At 42.9% G+C, this 22367-nt stretch overlaps 1 protein-coding gene across 3 annotated transcripts; it reads left to right on the top strand.

Annotated features, from left to right (window-relative positions):
* Positions 1 to 7264: 7264 nt before the first annotated feature.
* On the top strand, positions 7265 to 15694 carry LOC136481921 (putative squamosa promoter-binding-like protein 19). 3 transcript variants are annotated; one of them, XM_066479199.1, is made up of 4 exons: positions 7265 to 7398; positions 7657 to 8062; positions 14270 to 14400; positions 14753 to 15694. In XM_066479199.1, the coding sequence occupies exons 2-4, from the start codon at positions 7692 to 7694 to the stop codon at positions 15223 to 15225; spliced, it is 975 nt and encodes a 324-aa protein (XP_066335296.1). In that variant the 5' UTR covers positions 7265 to 7398; positions 7657 to 7691; the 3' UTR covers positions 15226 to 15694. The 3 variants fall into 3 exon arrangements, with proteins under 3 accessions (XP_066335296.1, XP_066335295.1, XP_066335297.1); XM_066479200.1 differs by lacking the exon at positions 7265 to 7398 and adding an exon at positions 7440 to 7554; XM_066479198.1 differs by lacking the exon at positions 7265 to 7398 and having other exon boundaries at positions 7438 to 8062.
* Positions 15695 to 22367: the final 6673 nt, after the last annotated feature.

Below are 22367 nucleotides of genomic sequence, written 5' to 3'. Positions count from 1 at the left end.
CCCCTCCTGCAAAAGTCTGTGCTAACCTGCGGCGCTAACCATTGGGCATGGGTTTTAGTCCCATTTTGTGGATTCAACCAGGACTAATGATCCCTTTAGTCCCAGGCACAAATTTAGCCGAGACTAAAGCCAAAAACTGAAAGTTCATTCTCTACTAGTGATTATAAAGTTTGACTCTTGACTCACGCGAAATGCCTTATAAACTGGATGGAAGGGAGTACCTAAATAGAACTTGTACAAAGAACTATGGATTTCACGTGTCATACAATGACCATAATCCATGTTTTACTTTTGATCCTGATGCAATGCAAAAGCATCGGGGTGTTTGAAAGGATTGTGACGCCTAAGAGGGGGGGGTGAATTAGGCAACTTAAAATTCTAACTCTAAACTATGGCCTCTTTTTCTAACCCTAGCAAAACCTATGCAAAAGATAAACTATCTAAATGTGCAACTACGGTTTTACTAGTGTGTTGCTATCTCTACCGCAAAAGGAGTAATACAATCAATGTAAATGTGGAAGCTAAAGAGTAAGGTAGAGATATGCAAACTCCCATCGACGACTCTGGTATTTTTACCGAGGTATCGAGAAGCACGCAAGCTTCCCCCTAGTCCTCGTTGGAGCCCCTCACAAGGAATCCCTCGCAAGGGCCAAGCCCTCGGTCGAATAACTCCATGGATAGCATCGGGCCTTCCCCATGCACAAGTGGGTCTCCGACATGCCTTTCGGCAACCTCCCCTGGATGCTCCTAGCCGTCTTCACTATCAAGCTTCCGGCCAAAACGCCGTGGGCCTTGTTTCCTCTGGTACACGGTGGCGGCCACACCACAAATGTGGTTGGTGTGATCTCGTAAGACTACAAGCCCTTTCGATGTACAACAATGGTGCACGCAAGTACCGAGTGGTAAGAGGTATGCAAACCTCACTAAACACTAGGCCTAAACCTAGAGCAAGCGCATAAGCGGTGGTCTAATCAACCTAAGTGCTTCGCAAAGCACCTACGCTAATCACCTAATGAAACACTAAGCACTATACAAGTGGACATCACTAAAATGGTGTATCAATACCCTTGGTATGTTTTCTTAACTCCACACTACTCAAATAGCCGGTTGGGGGTCTATTTATAAGCCCCACTGAGAAAGTAGCCGTTGGGGACGAAATCTCGCTTTTCTGCTACTGACCGGACGCTGATCACGTCCTGACCGGATGCGTCCAGTCATCCCGACCATTGAAGCCGCAAACAACTAATCGGACGTTGCCAGCGTCTGGTCACCTGCCACTAGACTCGTCCGGTCGTAGTTTCGCCGCTCTAGAACCTCTCTGTACTCGATCAGACGCTGCTACCCTATGTCTGATCGGTTTGCCGCCAGCGTCTGGTCGCTGATGATGATGCCTGTTTGCCGAGCCTCTTCATCAGCATCTGGTCTAGTGTCCAGTCGCTTCTACCAGTGTTCGGTCCAGCGTCCGGTCACCTCTGTGAGCTCGTTTCTTCGCAATCTTGCATATGGCTTGGTTCCTATCTTCGTGCTTGGACTTTGGTTGATATCTTGGGTCTTCTCTTGTGCTTCTAAGGTCTTGCTTATGGTGTTGATCATCGGATCATCACGTCGCCTTCATCCAAGTCACGTCTTGCACCCTATTGAACTACAAAACAATCGCTTGCAAATTCATTAGTCCAATTTGGTTGTATTGGTCATCAAACACCAAAATCCAAAGTAAATGGGCCTATGGTCCATTTCCTTACAATCTCCCCCTTTTTGGTGATTGATGACAACATGACCAAAACAAGCAAATAATAATTTTTTTTGAATTTAAAAACTATCTACTTGCTAGGATGCAATGCAAGGGGCAAGGTTATATGTTGCTAAAAGATACTACTAAAAGATACTACATAAAAACTTATCTTGCCCTTGCAAAATGTCCCCATGTGGCATTATGGATTTAAGCCTTGCTTCCTACAAATTCTCCCCATTACATAGGCAATCCATAATCCACTATCCTCCCTTTCTCAGACCATTACTACTTGTAAATTATTAATGCTTGCTTTTGGTCCTCTAAATTCTCCCCCTTTGGAATTAAACACCAAAAAGAAAGACATTAGTAGCACAAGGGAGGGTCAAACTTTGTGATCCTTTGTAAGTAGAGTGGAATAGGTCACAAAATTTGACTCTCACATTATATAGATTAAGCTCCCCCTAAATATATGCATACATATGATAGAAAGCAAGGCATATGCATATTTGGCAAATTATTGCTCAAGGGAATTTAGTCTATATAATGTATGGAGAAAGCATATAAATATCAAAATGAAATCAACATGAGGATATCGGTTTAGAAATACCACATGTGGAAATCAATTTGATTTCTACCACTTGCAATAGGTGGTGGATGTTTGAAGTATGATGCTTTACTCCGGGGACTCCATTTTCCTTGCAATAAGACTACTACACACATGATAAGCTTAAAAAGGTGTTAGTCTCAAAGCATCCAACTTGTAGATTAACCTCCCCCTAAATTTATGCACACAAGTGTGGGATACTTGTAGAAGTCATGCACATTGATTTGAGAATCAATAATACCACTTGAAAGATGACTTCTCATGAATGTGAGAGTCATTTTTGAAGATGATATTCGGGAGAAATTATCTACAATTTGGTCTTTGGCACATATTAGATGTACAATCAAAAGACAAGCTATGTGTCATGCTCCTAAACAATTTTAAACCATGTAGGTTTGCTCTAAGGGTTAAGAATGAAACTGAGCAAATCTACCATAAGATATGCCTAGTGTATGCATGACAAAAGATATAAGCATGCAAATGCAAACATATGCATAAAAAGTGACTAGATGCCATAAGATGCCAATTTGTAAGAATTACCACTTGAAGAAAGTACCAATTTGAAAGTAATAACATCTAGTTACCTAACATGGGAAGGGGAATTTAGGTCCATAGTATTCACTAACCCACTTGGCAATGATTTTGTCCATCATGATGCACCCCATGAAATGCACCCATACTTTGCCAAGTCTCCAAATTCCCTGAAATCCATTAGACTTCTCACTTCCCTTTTGGGATACAAACCTTCTTGGTGCTCTTCATGTTGAAAATGATTTCCTTTGGCACCCAAAAACGTTTGACCCCATTGTTGGCTTGCTTGTTCACCTTGATGGCCACCACCTTGTCATTTTTCTTCTTCTTTAACAAGTATGCTGTGGAGGCCTTCTTGTCCACCTTGTTGGTGTATGTGTTGGAGAGCTTGCTTGTTTGCTTCTTCTCTTTCTTCTTTGCTCCTCCCCCATTCTTCACCTTGCACTCATAGGACTTGTGACCTTTCTTGTGGCACACGTAGCAAACCACGGTTTGTCCTTCATCAAGCTTCTTCACTCCCTTGACGGTGTTATCTTGATGAAGTTAGGCTTGCTTTGCCTTGCCTTTCACTTGAGTCAAGTCCTTGGTGAGGCAAGCTACTTCTTGCTTGAGTTGCTCATTCTCCTTTGCAACCTCTTGTGTGCATGTATCTACAACAACTTTCTCAACACAAACTTGGTTGCGCAAAGGTGAGTCTAAACATAAATCATTACAAAAAGTAGAGGCATCCTTTTTAGACATGTTAAAGATAGAACTTTTCCTTTTAGATGCCTTGGTGGGGGTGTTACTAATGGCTTTAAGATTAGCAACTTTATTAGTTAGCTCATCACAATGTTTGCACGTGGTTTCCATTTTAGCAAGCAAACTTTTATAAGTGTCTTGTGAGCTAGCTAACTTTTCTTTTAATTTTTCATTTTTCTTTATAAGTTGCTCATCATTAATTGTGCATGCATTTATTGTTGCACTAGCCTCAAGTTGCTTAATTTGAGTAGATAGTTCAACATTGAGATTAGCAAAGTTCTCATATTGTTCAAGCAAAGTTTTGTATGCTTCTTGTGAACTATCTAGCTTTTCTTTTAATTTTCTGAGCTTCTTTTGTTGACTAGTGCAAACTTTAGCATAATTAAGATTTTGTTGCACAATTTCATCATAAGAAGGCATTTCATCATCACTATCACTCTCACTAGAGGATGAGCTTTTGTTACCTTGTGCCATAAGGCACACATGAGAAAAGCTTGATGATGAGTGCTTGCAGCCTCGCCTCTTGTGATGATGTTCTTCTTCACTTGAAGAATCATCCCATGACTTTATTGATGTGAGGGCTTGGTTCTTACATGCCTTTTTCTTTGTCTTCGGTGTGGGCTTGTTTAGACAAACTTCTACAAAGTGCCCCAACTCGCCGCATCCATAGCATCCTCTCTTTCTTTACTCATTTCTTTGATTGGTGAAAATGAGATCTTGAATTTGGATAGGCACACCCTTGACATTAAGCCTTTGGATCATCTTCTCCACCTTGTTGATAAGTTTGATTGATTCTTCATCAAGGTCGGAGGTGGAGGAGGAAGATTGATCATCTTCACTTGAATCTTCATCATCATCATCATCATCTTTCTCATCTTCTTCTTCATCTTCACTTGAGGAGCTTGAGCTTGAGCTTGTCTCAACTTGCTTGCCCTTTATCTTCTTTTTCTCGCTACATGCGAGAGCTTTGCCTTTGCTTGATGAAGAGGCTTCTTCTTGACCCATCTTGCGTGACATTTCAAATACCACTATCTTGCCAATGACTATGTCTGGGGTCATGGTGCTCAAGTCCTCCATGTTGTGAAGGATGGTGATGATACTTGCATATTTCTTTTGTGGTAGCACGGAGATAATCTTCCTCACGACATCCACATCATCTAGCTTTGTTAATCCTATTAAATGGAGCTCATTGATAATTAGATTCAAACGAGAATACATATCACAAACAAGCTCATCATCATTCATTTCAAAGGAATCATAATTTTGTTTAGCTAGACAATGTTTTTGCTCACGAACATTACTTGTGCCGTCATAGAGCTCTTCAAGCTTTAACCAAATTTCATGTGCCGTATTTAAAGTGTACACTTGGTTAAACACATCCATGCTAAATGATTCAAACAAGCAATTTTTTGCTCTAGCATTGAAATGAATTTCCTTTTTTCTACTCTTCGTGGGTTTATCGGGATTCTTAATGGGTTTTATCCCGTCACGAGTGACTCTCCAAACTCCCAAATCAACCGCCTCAAGATAGCAAGCCATTCTAGCTTTATAATAGGGGAAGTTAGTGCCATCAAAGTGCGGAGGCCTAGAGGTATCCATCCCAATCACTCTAAATAGCGTCGTTTCAACGGCGGTTAAGCCAAAGGTCCAAATTGAGCCAACCGGCTCTGATACCAATTGAAAGGACCGTGACGCCTAAGGAGGGGGGGGTGAATTAGGCAACTTAAAATTCTAACTCTAAACTATGGCCTTTTTTTCTAACCCTAGCAAAACCTATGCAAAAGATAAACTATCTAAATGTGCAACTACGATTTTGCTAGTGTGTTGCTATCTCTACCGCAAAAGGAGTAATACAATCAATGTAAATGCGGAAGCTAAATAGTAAGGTAGAGATATGCAAACTCCCGTCGACGACTTCGGTATTTTTACCGAGGTATCGAGAAGCACGCAAGCTTCCCCCTAGTCCTTGTTGGAGCCCCTCGTAAGGGCTAAGCTCCTGGTCGGGTAACTCCGTGGATAGCCTCGGGCCTTCCCCACGCGCAAGTGGGTCTCCGACGTGCCTTCCGGCAAGCTCCCCCGGATGCTCCCTGCCGTCTTCACTATCAAGCTTCCAGCCAAATGTCGCGGGCCTTGTTCCCTCTGGTACACGGTGGCGGCCACACCCATAAACGCGGTTGGTGTGATCTCGCAAGACTACAAGCCCATTCGATGTACAACAATGGTGCGCGCAAGCACCGAGTGGTAAGAGATATGCAAATCTCACTAAATACTAGACCTAAACCTAGAGCAAGCGCATAAGCGGTGGTCTAATCAATCTAAGCACTTCGCAAAGCACCTACGCTAATCACCTAATGAAACACTAAGCACTATGCAAGTAGAGATCACTAAAATAGTGTATCAACACCCTTGGCATGTTTCCTTAACTCCACACTACTCAAATGGCCGGTTGGGGGGGTCTATTTATAAGCCCCACTGAGAAAGTAGCCGTCGGGGACGAAATCCTGCTTTTCTGCTACTGATCGGACGCTGATCACGTCCTGACCGGACGCGTCCGGTCGTCCCGACCGTTGAAGCTGCGAACAACTAAGCATATGCTACCCACTGTTCGCCTAAACGGCCGTTTAGCCCATTTACACACCGTTTAAACGCTACACGGTGGTACATCGTTTCCATTTAATCGGTTGTTTTGACCGTTTAAACGACCGTTTCCCCGTATAAACACCCGTTTTGCCCGAATAATGGGCTAAACGGTAGGTGACCGACTGTTTACCGTTTAGCGTTTGGGATAACACTGATGCTACCAGCGTCCGGTCACCTGCTACCGGACGCGTCCGGTCGTAGTTTTGCCGCTCTAGAACCTCTCTGTACTCGATCGGACGCTGCTGCCCTGCGTCCGGTCGGTTTGCCGCCAGCGTCTGGTCGCTGCTGATGACGCCTGTTTACCGAGCCTCTTCGTCAGAGCGTCCGGTCCAGCGTCCGGTCGCTTCTACCAGTGTCCGGTCACCTCTGTGAGCTCGTTTCTTCGCGATCTTGCGTACGGCTTGGTTCGTATCTTCGTACTTGGACTTTGCTTGATATCTTGGGTCTTTTCTTGTGCTTCTAAGGTCTTGCTTATGGTGTTGATTATCGGATCATCACGTCGCCTTTGTTCAAGTCACGTCTTGCACCCTATTAAACTACAAAACAATCGCTTGCAAGTTCATATGTTGGTCATCAAACACCAAAATTCAAAGTAAATAGACCTAGGGTTCATTTTCCTTACGGTGTTATCCCTAGAACTCTAAAAATAAAAGGTTCCTACATTACTTATCTAAGTACCTAAGTATGAAAGGGCAGGCTTCCAGCTATTCAAGTTGCACATGAACTTGGATCCTATACCTCACTGTCTACACGATAACTCAGGTTTTCAACAGTCTCCTTGAAGGGCTTTAGAGTTTTGGACAAACATGAGGACTAGGATGGAAAACCTCAAGCTGCAAGGATTAAAGTATGATCGATCCTCTACCAAAGCTAGGGATCAGTGAACAGTGCATGTCAAAAAAAAATGCACAGGACGTCTAAATCACGCTCAGTCTCGCTGCCTCTTACCACACTGCTGTAGATTTACCTTTCTGCCCATATATACCCAGCACGGGATGCCCCGACTGATCGGTTTCCCGAGCTGCACACAGGCAACTACGCAAGCACGCGCCCTCACTGTTCGCTCGCTCCCCAGTCCCCACCCCCACCCGCCGCTCTCTACAGTGCTGCAGCTGAGGCGGTGCCGCTGCCGAAGCGTTTTTCTCCGATCGTATGTGCCGACCTCCTCCTGTCTGCCTCATCCCCTTCTGTTTGGCTTGCACTTGAATAGCCGCCTTCGACTTCGCGCCATGCGCAGCTCTTGCGTTTTTAGCCTTGGGAGTGTAAGAATCGGTGGCGTTCTTGGACATCCTGCGGGCCTTCTTGCGTGGATGCTCTTTTCTTGGCTAGTTGTTTGTTTCTTGCAGTTGCAGAGGAATTTTTCCTGAAATTGTCGCCGCCGTCTTGACGTTTTCTTGGTTGGGAGCAGGGCGGAGGCGTTTTCTTTCCTTCTTGGCCGGCGGCATGGACTGGGCAGTAGCTTCCGGTGCTCCGTCGTGGGGCACGGCGGCGACGGACCCCGGCCCGACCATGCTGTCCTTCGCGGGCCCGTCCTCCTCCACCTCCCCCGCCGCCGACGCCGAGGTGCGGCTCCAGGATTTCGCCGCGGGTCTCGCCCAGAGCGCGCGGCCGGCGGGGGCGGCGGGAGCCGGGAGGAGGTCCCGCGCGGCCGGGGGAGGTGCCGGCGCGGAGGTGTGCTCCGTCGACGGCTGCCGCTCTGATCTCAGCCGGTGCCGCCAGTACCACCGGCGGCATAAGGTCTGTGAGGCACACGCCAAGACGCCGGTGGTGGTCGTCGGCGGCCAGGAGCAGCGCTTCTGCCAGCAATGCAGCCGGTATGGGCTCCGTCTCATCCAATTCTCGCACCAGGCCGTGTACTGATCCTATTATTATTCAGCAATTCTTGTGCTGACGTGGTCATTAGTTAATAATTCTGTGGGTATGGTATTGGTCCCCATCTACTTGCTAATTGAGGAATTGAGGGTGGGGGGATTTAGTGCTTACTTTGGGGCAAATTTAGGGGCAAAAACATCAGGTCTAGTTTGTTCCCAACCTGGCAATCTGAATAACGGGGTTAGTAATTTGGTGGCGTTTAGGATCTAATGGCGTGCTGATAATTTAATCTCACTGATGGGATGCGTCACCGATTAAACTATTCGGTTGGTAATTTGGTGTTGTTTAGGATGTTGCGACCCCATTAATTTAGTCCCGTTGGTATTATTTAAAGAAAGTTGTTGGTGTGGACAACTGACTTCCTTGGTATGGTTTGGTTTTTTCTATGGGATATTCAGCATCCTGCAGAATCTTTCTCATGATTGATGGAGTTTTGAAGTTTCTTCAGCTGCATTCTCAGGCCAAGCTCTTACTGTACTGAGATGCAACTTTCTGCAAACCATTGCTGTTTCTCAGCAACCAAATATGAAACCATTTCGTAAGGTCTAAGCATTTTCATTGCTTATTGTTGCTGATGATGATAAAAAGGAGGCTTCAAACTAGCACATACGTTATTTCATGGGTCATTCCTTTAGGCAAAGCCTATCCGGAATTGAAATGTGGCTGTAGCATTTGGTTTGGTTGATTTAATTTTCCTCTTGTTTTTGAATGCGAATTCTTCTTTTTTCTTTGTTACATACTAGAGGATTGCACAATTAACTGACATGAGTAGCAAACAAAACTTGAACTAAGAATGGGTGTAACTGTGTTTTCTCAGAACATTTGAAGCTTTGTTTCCTTTTCAAGTAGGAATCTTTATATATTAAGAAGGGATATTTTTTCTTAAAATAGTAGACATTAATCCTTTAATGGCACCAGAATTGTCTGTTACTCTGAAAATATCCTTGATAGCATGCACTGGTGATTTTGAACTGGATCTCAAAGTGAACTAGTGAAGTCTCACTAATATTTGCAAGCTGACTTATTGGTGAATAAGTAAAACAATCTATATTATTTGATTTATTCCTTTAATCTTTAAGTTACTCAACAACTTGCAATGCTAAGTGCAATCCTGATCCAGAAGAGATCATCCATTTGGATTTTTCAATTCTATAGCTGTGTATTTGATATTTTCTACTGTCTTCCACAATAGAACTATCAATGCCATTAGGCAATGGAATTGAAATATAGGAACTGTAAGTGACAAATCAAAGGGAAAGATGCTGTTTTGCTTAACACCTTAGCAGAAAGTTGGTGTTCCAAAGTCTCATTCAGTTCACATGTTTGATCTACAAATAATCATTATATTATGGATTCTTTTGACCTCACATATGTGCAATATGAGCAGGAGGCATGTACAAATTATTGGAATTGTCTCATGTACCTTATCCATTGAACAAGATCCTAGTAGTAGATCAGTGTGGGAAGTATATTAGAACCATTATCAAGGTTGAGTGAGTATGCCCTTAATGATGACAAAAATGAAACATGTACTGTCTAAATGAAGTTAATGTTTGTTGTGTGATGGGCCTAGATTGGTTGGAGGTGGATTGCGTAGATTGTAGGGAAAGGAGGGAGGAGAGGAGGGATGGAAGGAAGACGGAAGCCCATGGTTGCTCGTACGCCGAGAGTGGCTGGCAGCATAGGGCTAGTGCTTGGGATGGCAGCAGTGTAGGTGGGGGCCGCTGGGGAAGAGGGGGCAGCTTAGGGGCTGGAGAGCTGAAAGCTTTGAGAATTGAATCGTCTATTTCTTTTCTTGAATATTACGAGTACATGACCCCTTTATTTAATCTCCTTATGACTTGACCCCTAAGCAATCTAGGGCTAGAGTCCTTATAGATTTGGACTCTACTTTTCCTAAACAAACTCTATTTAAATTGAATTTTTTCTTCTCCTATTTTAATTAGAGTTGGATCCGGACTCCTTTTGGGAGGTAGCCGGCCCCTTAGCAAGGGACATTGTTGTCTTCATGCCCTTGGGACTTTGTAGCTCGATGTCTGTCTTCAACAATTCCATTAGTCCCGCTATGTAGATGTTAACTTGCTGGAGCTCGTCGATGGGTCTCACGTGCCACATGTGTGAGGAAGCGCTCGGTGAAGGAGGACCAAATTGCTCGTTGACACAACGAGAGTAGTCTCGGTCCTTCATCACCTTTTCTTGTGCGAGGCACATGTATGTGCACCTCCTGTTAGTTGAAAAGATGCATACCACACCTTTTTGTTGTCGGGGATCCACTGGTCCTGAAGAACTCACAACGATTGAACCACGGTAGTGGGTACTCCTTTCCATTGAAGGTTGGGATGGACAACTTGCAGTAGTGCGGCTGGAATATGGGATAGGAGATCGGTGCAAATGAATCTTTCGCCGGCAGGGGTGCCTTTGGGGATGGGCTGGTCTTTGGCGGTGTGGCAAATGTGTGTTCTTCATCTACTGGGTGATCTCTAAGACGCCCTAGGACAACAACTTGTTTGCCTTCTCTTGTAGGAAGGTGCGTGGTGTCCTCGATGAGATGCCTACTTTGGGCCTCCAATTCTTTCACGACAGTGGCGGCTGCGGCGTCATCCTTGGTGCCCTTGTTACCACCTTGCTCTATGGCGATGAGGCGGTTGTTGACGTTGTTGAGTTGTTGCACCTTATCCATGTGGGTGCTGATGTCGACCGTGAGGCGTGAGCATTGCGAACCATGCCTAGATCTTGGCGACAATGGTGGAGGTGTTATTGTTGCTATTAGCAATGGATTCTTGTTCTTTGGATACTAGATGTGATGGGCCTCGATTGGTTGGAGGTGTATTGCGTAGATTGTAGGGAAAGGAAGGAGGATGAGGGATGGAAGGGAGATAGAAGCCCATGGTCGCCTGTACGCTGAGGGTGGCCAGTAACATAGGGCTAGCGCAAGAGATGGTGGCAGCACAGGCAGGGGCAGTGGCGGCGATGGGGGAGAAGGGTGGACACAGGAGAGCTAAAAGCTCTGAGGATTGAATCATCAATTTCTTTTTTGAATATTATGAGTACATGACCCTTTTATTTATACTCCCTATGACTTAACCCTAAGCAATCTAGGGCTAGAGTCCTTATAGATTTTGAGTCTCCTTTTCCTAAACAATCTCTATTTTGTAAACTGAATTTATTCTTATCCTATGTCTAATTGGAGTTGGATGCGGACTCCTCTTTCGGGGAAGGGAGCCGGCTAGCCAGGAGAAGTTGCCGCCAAACAAGCAGGATGGATCGTCCTATCCAAAAATCCATGGATTTCCATATCGCATCCATGCTTGATGTCAACAAAACACACCCTACAGTAACAACAACAACAACAAAGCCTTTAAGTCCCAAGCAAGTTGGGGTAGGCTAGAGTTGAAACCCAACATGAGTCCCTAGTCACGGTTGAGGCACGTCAATAGCTGTTTTCCAAGCATTCCTATCCAAATAAAGATCTCTAGGTATATCCCAACCCTTGAAATATCTTTTTATTGCTTCTCCCATGTCCACTTCGGCCTTCCTTTACCTCTCCTCACATTGATATTATGACTTAGGACTCCACAATGTAGTGGTGCCTCTGAAGGTCTCCTTTGGACATGGTCAAATCATCTCAACCGGTGTTGGACAAGCTTTTCTTCAATTGGTGCTACCCCTTGACGATCATGTATATCATCGTTCTGAACTTGGTCCATCCTTGTGTGACCACAAATCCAACGTAACATACGCATTTTAGCGACACTCAGTTGTTGGACATGTTGTCTTTTTGTAGGCCAACATTATGCTCCATACAACATAGCAGGTCTAATCGTCGTTCTATAAAACTTGCCTTTAAGCTTTTGTGGTACCAACTTGTCACAGAAAATGCTAGATGTTTGGCGCTACTTCATCCACCCTGCTTTGATCCTATGGCAAACGTCTGCATCGATATCTCCATCCTTCTGTAGCATTGATCCTAGATAACAGAAGGCATCTTTCTTAGGCACCACTTACCTTCCAAACTCACCTCTCCCTCCTCATGTGTAGTGTTGCCAAAGTCGCATCTCATGTATTCTGTTTTAGTTCAACTTACTCTAAAACCTTTGGACTCTAGGGTGTCTGCCGCCATAACTCCAGTTTCCTACTTACTCCTGCCTGGCTTTCATCAACTAACACTACATTGTCTGCAAAAAGCATACACCAAGGGATATCCCATTGAATGTCCCTCGTCACTTCATCCATTACCAAGGCAAAGAGATACGGGCTCAAGGCTAACCCTTGATGACGTTCTATTTTAATCGGGAAGTAATCTGTGTTACTATCATTTGTTCGAACACTAGTCACGGCATTGTTGTACATGTCCTTGATGAGGGTAACATACTTTGGTGGGATTTTATGTTTATCCAATGCCCACCACATAACATTCCTTGGTATCTTGTCATAAGACTTCTCCAAGTCAATGAAAACCATGTGGAACAAAACACACCCTAAGAGATCAAATTGAGTTTGAGTTGTAAGATGGATCCAATCTATAAGGATTGTGTACTTAGTTGTCTTAGGTATCAAGTCATGAGTTAGTATAAAACCAGAGGGTATGTAATTGTTTTTGATCAAGCGAGGAATAGAGGACTTCCTCTCCTTACCCTTTACCTCCCTGCGTCAACCCACTCCGGCCTCTCTTGCATTAACCCTACCTAAGCATTTAGCCCCTCCTATTCTGGCCACTGGCCACCACAACTTCCTATTCCTTTGAGGCTTTGACAATGGGTCGCAAGTGACTCCTAGTTCCCCGGCACTCCCCCTCCTCCTTCGGCTATAACCTCCACTACTTGCTTCCGACGATCTAGGCCCTCTTGGTCAACCTCTATGGTCGCCTACGATGACTTCCCAACACATTAGGAGCACTGGGGCATCTTCAAAAATCCACCGACTACACAACGGAGAGGTTGAACAGACTGCTTCTGGCTATGCTCGAGACCCGTACTAAGGGTTTAGAGAAAGTGAAGGTAGACCCCCATGATGACACCGCAGATCGTGTTGTTTGGAGACTAAGGCCAGGCAAACACATCTAGATGAGGTGGCTGCCAATCTATGCCGTTTGCCGACAAATTTATCTTTTAGGTGAATAGCCAAAATACAAGGTAACAATTAATGGCACCAATTTGGCAAAGGACCCGTGGGGTGCGGAGGTGTGAAATTCTTATTTTGATGGTACCATCTACTTTTCTTCCATGTTGACACAATGTGATCCTTATGCTTGGCAGAGGGATTGTCAGCAAACACATGCTAGACCTTTGCTTCGAGTGGCCCTGTCCACATGAACCTTGTTATATTCTCTGTTGCATCTCTTGTTTTTATCTACCATCTCGCATTTCCCAAATACATTAAAGGTTGCAGCAAAACAATGTATTGCTTTGACTTCGCATTCTTACACTTTCACTTTTCCCTTCTAACCCTGTCAATCCTGTGCTGTCCATCGTGTTGTGAGTCCTTGGTCAATGCCCACCCTGTGAACTGGTGCTTGCGATTATCTTACCCAAGAACCTGGGTTATGTGCATCGTGTTCCGTGGATGCCAGTTCAAAGGTAAACGTGAGTCTATCAAGATTGAGGGGGGCGGATGGTGCGCTTGGGATCCATGGATGCCTTTTTCATTGACTTCAAGATTCGAAACAAATAACTGAGTTTTTGGTATTGAATATAGCCTTGTTCTGAAAACAACAACTGGCAAGTGAAAAAGATGAAGCGCAGCTATTTTTGAGGAAACTGGAACATTTTATCACACCTCCATGTCATACTGTGGCTTTATCTGACTTTACATGAGATATAGCTTATGTATCACTAAACCTATGCTAAATAATTGGGTTTGGATCTTCTGTCACTCTTGGAACCTGGCCACGGAAAGTATTTGCTTGTTAAATCCTAACAAAGGTGGCACGCATAGCAGGCCAAGCAGCAACGCAAGAAGTCACATATATAGCTTTCTTATGCTCTTGGAAATTTAGATTTTGTTTGTTTCATAAGCTTTTCTGAAATCCTTATGTAAATCCTACATCGTGATACTATCCAAGAAGCCTAGGTTGTCATCCGGAGTTGAATTTGTGGTGCTTGCTTGAAAATGTTTGTGCTGAAGGTGGTTCATTATTCTCTAATTTGTAGGTTTCACATGCTGTCCGAGTTTGATGAGGGAAAAAGAAGTTGCCGGAAGCGTTTGGATGGCCATAATAGACGTCGAAGAAAGCCACAGCATGATCTGACGAATCTAGGGGGTTTCTTTCCATACCACCAAGGTGCATTTGAGCTTACATATGTGGATGCCTTGCTATTCTGATAGCCTTATTCCTAGGAGTATGTTAATCTAGTTTAGATAGAGCATTAAAATTACTATATATTTAGCTTTTATTAAATGATGAATCAATTCGTCAATGATAGCAGAAAGCAAAATCTATTAGATTGTCTAATCTCCTTTAGGTGTGCAGAGTTCGTCTTTGATATTTTCTATAGACTGTTCCTTCTATGATTGGTTGATTGACAACTCCAGTAGTTTTCATTTCTAATGTGATAACATTTATCTTTTGAGCAAACTTTACCCAATTTGCATGGGAAACAACAAAGTAGATGACAAATGTTATCTTCCTGCAGTGAATCAATTTGAGGTCTATCCACGAACAATTCCAACAGCCGGCCAGAATTCTGATGCCATGCAGTTGGTGGGTCGTCAGCAGCCCTTCTCCATATCGTTCTCAAGAACACAAAATCAGTTCCCTTTCCCACAGGGTGGCGGTAGTGCCCTCCATGCAGCCTGCTCTGGTCTTCTGGCTGAAGGTAGCAGCCACACTGGAAGCAGCACATGCAACAACGCTCTCTCTGGCACGCTGGGCCCCGAGTGTGCTCTCTCTCTTCTGTCACCATTGCTGCATCGCCCCTCTGCTGCTGGCATCCCCACCAATGGCCAACCCCAGGTTGCCTCTTCACTCTCTCGGATCGCTGCCGTGTCGCAGGCTGCAACAACAGCTATGACCATTGCATTTGCGGCCGGTGTTGGCCACCATGTGTTTGTTCCTGATGCTATGCTTGAGGATCCTTCACAGGCACTGCCATTCTCTTGGCAGTAGAATTAAATTGTCCTGTTTTTATGTGCTGCGGCTGGGTTTATGTGCTGCTGCTGGGTTCTCAATTGATGGTAGTGCTGAGGACTGGGACTTAGGGAGCACCTGTGCACCTGCAGTCGCAGGCTCAGGTTGTGATCGGAGGTTTATACAAGTGACAGAACAAGTGCTGTCCTCTGGAAGGAAGGAGGTGGTGGCTGTTGTGCGGATTGTTTAGTCGATAAATTCAAATGGGTCTTTTTCAAAATTTTGTATATTTTGTTTATATATACTCCCTCTTTTCTAAATTATAAGTTGCTCTGATACATAGTAAAAATTATAAATTTTGATGTAATGTATATGTAGATGTATAATAGAAGCTATGTATCTAGAAAAAGCTAAAATAACTTATAATTTGGAATGGTGGGAGTATTTATATTTTTGCCAAAATATGTGCAAGTATCCACTACTGTAATGAATCAAGCTGCAATCTTAAAATTCATCAGGGATCCAAAAAGCCTGATGGCACCACTTTGATTTAGGTAAATGTAAATGACCAATTTGGGCTGGGCCTATTTTACTTAGGTCCATAAGGTCTGCGTATTGGTAATTTAGTAGGCCTGTGACCCTTGAGTGGAAGTTCGAATAATGGACATGGACCCACCGGTGCAGTTGTGGACTCATGGACCGTGACAATCCCCGGTGGGACATCTGGTTTTGTTTGGAAAACATTCTACGTCTGTCTTGCAAGTTGCAATATATGTTTTCATTTTTTGTAAGTTTTGGCGAATAACATAACTTTTAAAATCACCTTGTTACGTAACGTGGAACATATTTCCTTTTTCAAATTATATCTCGCTCTAATTTTCGTATTAAATTTTTTAGTTTACTCGGTTTTGTTCTAAGTCAAAATTTTCTAATTTAGATTAGATTTGTAGAAGAATACATACATATCTATAATACCAAATTAGCTTATTAAATTCACCATTGATTATGTTTTGACAGTGCATTAACCTAAACTGATAGATGTCAACATATTTTTCTAAAAAAATGTGGCAAAATTTGAGGAATTTTACTTATGGTAAAGCTAAAGTGAACTATGATTTAGAGAGGATAGTAGATTTTTTTAGCCAAAACAACTCCACTCCCTCCATTTCACAATGTTTTCTAGCTTTGTTAAGCCAAAATTTTTACCTTTGTCCATCAATGCTTATAAATTTGTATAGTTTAACAACATACCGTGAAATTATTTATCATGGTAATCTGAAAACATAAATTTATGATTTAATTGGGCATGATAAACAACCTATCTGAAATGGAGGCAGTACTAGAACGCTATATACTCAGAATTCGATAATGTGTGGCTAAAAATCGTTGGCCGAATTTTGAACTGCAAAGTGAAAACTACAATACAGTGGGGGAAGAACCACCGTATCTACTGAGACGAACACTCAAGACCCAGTTGCATTCGCACACTCCTCGTCAGAATACGTTTCTACGATCCCAATGGCCCTCAAACATGCATTGTCTGCAAACGTCCAAGGATTAGTAGAGGGGGCAAAAAATACAAGGAAAAGGCCAAGGAGGACAGTGTGGCTCCATATGACCGTTGGGTGGAGTGCAGTGGAGAGGGTTCTCTGCGACTGCGAGACAGAGCACAAAGCACGCCAACTACGCAACTAGGTCCCTTGGAACGTAGAAATTCAGAGAAACCAATTCATATTTATTATCAATCTTCTTGTTCTCACTGAGTAGCAACTCCATTAGTTTGTTTCATTTCAGCATCAATTAAAGTTTTACCAGATTCCCGAGTGGATGTGGGTGGTGGTGGTGAAAATGGTGTTGCAGTGGCGGAAACGGCCACTCGCCTGCTTATTGTGGTCTCGATCTTCGCAAATGATTGTTTCACCCTTGCTAACACCTGATTTGTGAGGTTGTCGTCAATGTTGCTATGGTTCTTTTGTTGATATCATTGCAATTCTTTTTCTACAAGCATAGCAAGCCGGAACAGACAGTTGACAGTATAAAATTCTTTATGACAAACGATATCCTGTATTTCATGCCCCAAACCACCATAAAAACGAACAATTTTATCTTATTAGTCCTCTACTATCCCAACATATTCTAGACATATAACCCTGCTCTAAGCGCTGTAATTTCTTACGCCAACCACGTTTATAAGGAGGAATAAAACGATCACACATTGCCTCTTTTAGTCTATCCCATGAATGAGGTTGTAGATGCAAATTGCCTAGTTCTCGTCATCAAATTTTAGCAAAATCCTTGAATTCACTAGTAGCATGTTTAACTCTATGTATCTCAGAAACTAGGTGGGAATTAAATTATTGTTCTACAGCCATCTCTCAATCTAAATATTCTTCTCCATCATAACATCATAAGATTCAACAAAGGATGGTATGGTTAGCTTACCTCTCATACCTTATATGTGATAGCGGATTGTTCTCCATTCGATCCATCCTTGGAAACATGTAGTTCATGATTTCCTGTAATTCAATCTTAAACAGAAACTTATTATTCGATATTGTTAGAAATCAAAATAAATGTCCTATCAACTATTTTATGGGTCGTGGAATCACACTCTCACATGTCTTACCAAGCTCTTACAAGTTACTAGTATTCTTATCAAAGCAAAGCAGTGGATGGTACAACCAGTGGCTGGTTCGTGATACCTGTGAGGGCGTGGCACCAAGATTGTAAGGATATTTTTCTGTACTGATCTAAAGTATATATGTGGAGCTTGGGAGGCTTAAAATATGGTAGCAAGAAATAGCAATAATTTAATTCAGAAATTACAAGATTAAAAAGTAGTCCCTAGCTAGTCTATGTTGCCGGTCTAAATTCATTCTGGACCTAGTTCAAGCAAGCAACAAATATAACTCAGCACGAGAACTGAGAGGATGCAAGCACTTCTCTTCTTTCTTTCTTTCTTTTTTGGTGCGGCTCTTTTGTTTTTCTTTTTTTCACCTCTTTGCCTTTTTTTGTGCAGCTTTTTTTTCTTGCACGTCTTGCCTTTTACTCTTTTTTTTTTTAATCTCATATAATGTGCGGCAAGGAAAAAGAAATAGAACTCAATGATACACGATTGGAATAGTTATCACAAGATAACAAATCTTCTAGCTTCAACGCACTAAGATATCTTTCACAAAAATTAGCGTGTAGCGCAAGACAAATATATGCACATAATCTGTACGTGGTGTGCTACTAGCAATGTAAAAGGGAGTCCTTCAAGGCAAAGAAAGGATCACGTGAAAATCAAAAGGGAAATAATTCTTTCCTGTGTTGATTGGCCAGAAATAAATAAACAAAGGATATTTGGCCACAGATCACGCCCAATCTGCTATGCTCTTTACTTTTTGATTGGGGTGCGATATATTCTTTGGAAAGAAAAATAACGGCACCTCATGCAACAAAAATCAATCGGCAATCTCTCTGTGCTCTAAATTGATGTACGTATAGCACGGTAGAACTAAGTAGCACGTACGATTTGCACCTTCCTTCAATGCAACTAACAAAAATTGCAGTACACAACGAGGAGGTTTATGACTCTAACTAGGACACAACAAGATCGACGACCGTTTAATAAAGTAAACTAAAATTAAAAATATTGCAATGGCATAACGGATAATGGGATAGAGAAATAACGACGATGAACATAAATATTTTTCAGGGCAATTTTTTGGATTTACGGAATAATGACAAACATAATTAAACTAGGGTAAAGATAAACCTAACGGTAATACCTGAAGCTCTGATTATGACTTGATGAGGACGGAGTTTTCGATCTTCCGTCAGGTTTAAGATAACTAACGATTTGGGCGGAAAGCGACACATCGATCTGGCTTCAGATCGTAAAGACCCGAACCCTACAACCTTAGCACCATGTCTTCTCTGGTTATCAACCGTGTCACAATTCGATTAACCTCGCCAAGAAGGCTAATCCCTGCCGCGAATCGAATAACACAATCAAGAACAAGATAAAATGCAACTCAAGTAAAGTGATAATTTACAGATGTATGATTAAGATATCAATGTGGGGTTTCACAAACTGATAACAACGGCTGTTCAAAGACAAATTAATATAAAGCAAAACACAAAACCTAACTATGGTGGTGGCGACTAATTATAAGGTCTAAGGGTCATCGCTCCCCCTGGACGCGCCCCCTAATGAGCTCAAACACGATACACGACCCAACGGATCAAAGACGTTGACACAACACCCTGATAGATTCTAGAAGTTGACTTGTTCCGATGATTCCTATTGACTCCGGTGGAATTTGGACCTAAAACCAAAGTCATCGGTTAACTTATGAAATTATCTTTCTATCTATATGTGGATCGTCAAGAACGAAGTCCGAATACGTGATGGGCATCCATTTTACCATAGGCTGGTCTTGAAGGCATAGAGAGACTCGAACTCGAGTTGAACTACCCCTGGCTTGGCTTGGACGCCCTTGCTGACCTTCTAAGGAGGTGGCCAAGGAGGAGAACGACCAAGGGCTTCCTTGGTGTGTTCTCCGTCTCCTTGGGACATGCTCCAACTTGGGTCAGGGTCCCAAGGTTGCATGACAAGCTCAAGAAGGACGTTGTATGTAGCAGCCGACAGAAACAACAGCAGATTGTTGTAATCATTTAAAGACCTTGCAAATGTAATATTGAGGTGGGACAGGATCTATTTGAAAGCCATCAAGTGCTCATTAACCTCAATCGCACTCTAGATGGATGAGTTAAGGCCTTCCCAGTGAAGCACTTCCGGTTGCTGACGAACCGAATATTGGACTTTGATGAGCCTGTACTCCAAGATCGGTCTTGTTCATGGCATATTCATATTATATCATCTCCGTTGTTCCTAAGCACATTTGAAATACCGATATTAGGTAGTAGCAAATTCTTAGTTTTATTATTACTAGAAAAAATGCTCGTGTGTTGCAACGGAAAATAATACGTATTGGAAAGGTTGAAATGGAGTGAACAATTTGCGTAATCTATTCTAATGCGTTTGGGAACCGGATCCTGTAGTCTATTCCAATACACTTGGGAACCAGATTCTGTACTATAGTTGGACGCCACTTGCTATTTCCTAACTCATATATAAGTATATTTAGTGAATTGGAGTAACGGACGGAATAGTAAATCAATTCGGACTTTTATCTCTAGTTCAGCATGTACTATTTCATTTAGTAAAATCGGTTAGGACTCTTGTACCATTAGTCTTAGTAAAATTGACCAAAACTCTTATATGCTAAAAGAGTTGAGGAACTAATTAATTAGAACCTATAATGATTGGCATAGTCACTGCTAACAAGCATCCACATTTTAACGACTAAGCTAGATATCTATAGGAAGTTCTTGATGGACTCCTCGAGCTCACTCACGACGGCCTTCCAACCGGCAAGGCATGGGTTGGGTTGGTCGTCCCAGTAGAAGTACTTGACCGGCGTGGGGCATAAGACGTCGTACGTCGCGTCGCCGTCCTCCATCTGGCCGTAGTACCCACTCTGCTCAAAGATCTCGCAGCATGGATCCAGCTTGTGTTTGAATTTCTTCGATTGGGAAGAACCTGCGATTTGGATCGGAGTTTTTAGCTAGTGTTCACTTGACAGAGTTGAATAATATTTTTTTATATAGCTAAACGCTGTAGTATGTAGTATGTACCAGAACTGGAGGTGAGGCGCTTGAACATCGTTGTCAGGTTGAGGTTAAAGACAATTTCATCTTTAAACACCTTCTCTTTTAAGGTACACGTTGTGTATGCTTGCAGCCTTCTAGCTGTCGCAAGAGCCGTAATCGCTGGACCTCGACAGCCACAGTGTGCAGCCGATAGGGCGCATTATGCTCACCACCAGCACCTTCTCCACACCCAGGTATCAGCTGCTCCACAATGTCTACGATCTTGTCTGTCACGTCTTGGGCCATGGCATTAATCCCGGAGCTGGTTATTTCGTTGACGTGTGCATAATCTTGTTTGCCGGAGGCTAACTACTGCTTATGGGCACGGCCGGGGAGCACGTACCGATGAAGTGATGAACCATACAGGACCAATCCGTTGGAGATAATATTTTGCCTAATTTATATTTGTATTTTCCTATTTGAGTTAGGATTTCTATTCAGCTTACTCAGAATCGAAGAGATCTATTTGGATTATGATTTCTATAACTATCTAGGTTACTTTAAGAACTCTGTCCAATATATGCCATATAAAACATGGGAGTTGCCGAGATACGAACAATTTCCTTATTCACCGAGTTAGTTAGGGAAAATGGACCCAAAAAATAGATGGAAAAAAGGCCAAAAATTTTATCTCTTTATTATTATATTAGATATAGGTATAGATGCAAATATAGGAACAAGCTCACTTTATAATCAAAGGCCGTATCCGAAGGGGTCATCTCCTAATCAACTCCTAGCTGCTGCTTGTGTGCGCTGCAACCTCTCTATACATCATGTCCGGTGAGGCAACCGGTGTGCCACCGGTGACAACCAGTGCACACTACAGCCGCGGCCTGACACCTTGGTAACGGGTGCTCCTCCCTGAGCACACCGGTCATGAGCCGTGCTGCCTGTGCGGCACCCACTTGTTTGGCTTCTTCGCGTGTCATCGTTCGGGCTCGGTTGTCTTACTTCTATCTTCATTTTTATGTTGATCAAGCCTCCTCTAGTGTCTTCTTTTCGACGTTCATCAACTTCTTCTAGTTCCAAATTGATCCAAGTCCGCTTTTGCATCCTATTGAACTGTTGGTATTTCTTGGCGTAAGCAGAAGGAATCCATAAGCGCACGGATATACTGTTGTAGTCCTTCACCCAGAAGTATTCAGGGTATCATATTTTTCTAAAGGAACGGATGTGTAGAAGTCTGTTTAGCTAGTTCACCCAAGAAAACAAGAAGAATGGTAGCTTGGGTAGCATGTTTTTGCGTACTTTTAGTGTAGAAGCAGCAGTCATTTGTGGCCGTGTATGTGATTTTTGATCTTGGGAGCATGAAAATTCTCTTAACAAGGGTCACAGTACTTGACAAAACTCAACACAAAGTAAATGGCATATGTAGGAAGCTCATGTCATGTATAATCATATATGGCTTTGGTAGAAATTTTGCATATAATTTAAGGAACATGCTATTTGAAATTTTGTTTTTCAAAGATAAATCCCAAGGG

The sequence above is a fragment of the Miscanthus floridulus genome, chromosome 9 (genome assembly GCF_019320115.1).
Source record: "Miscanthus floridulus cultivar M001 chromosome 9, ASM1932011v1, whole genome shotgun sequence".
Taxonomy (NCBI): domain Eukaryota; kingdom Viridiplantae; phylum Streptophyta; class Magnoliopsida; order Poales; family Poaceae; genus Miscanthus; species Miscanthus floridulus.
This window is presented reverse-complemented; position numbering and strand designations above follow the sequence as displayed.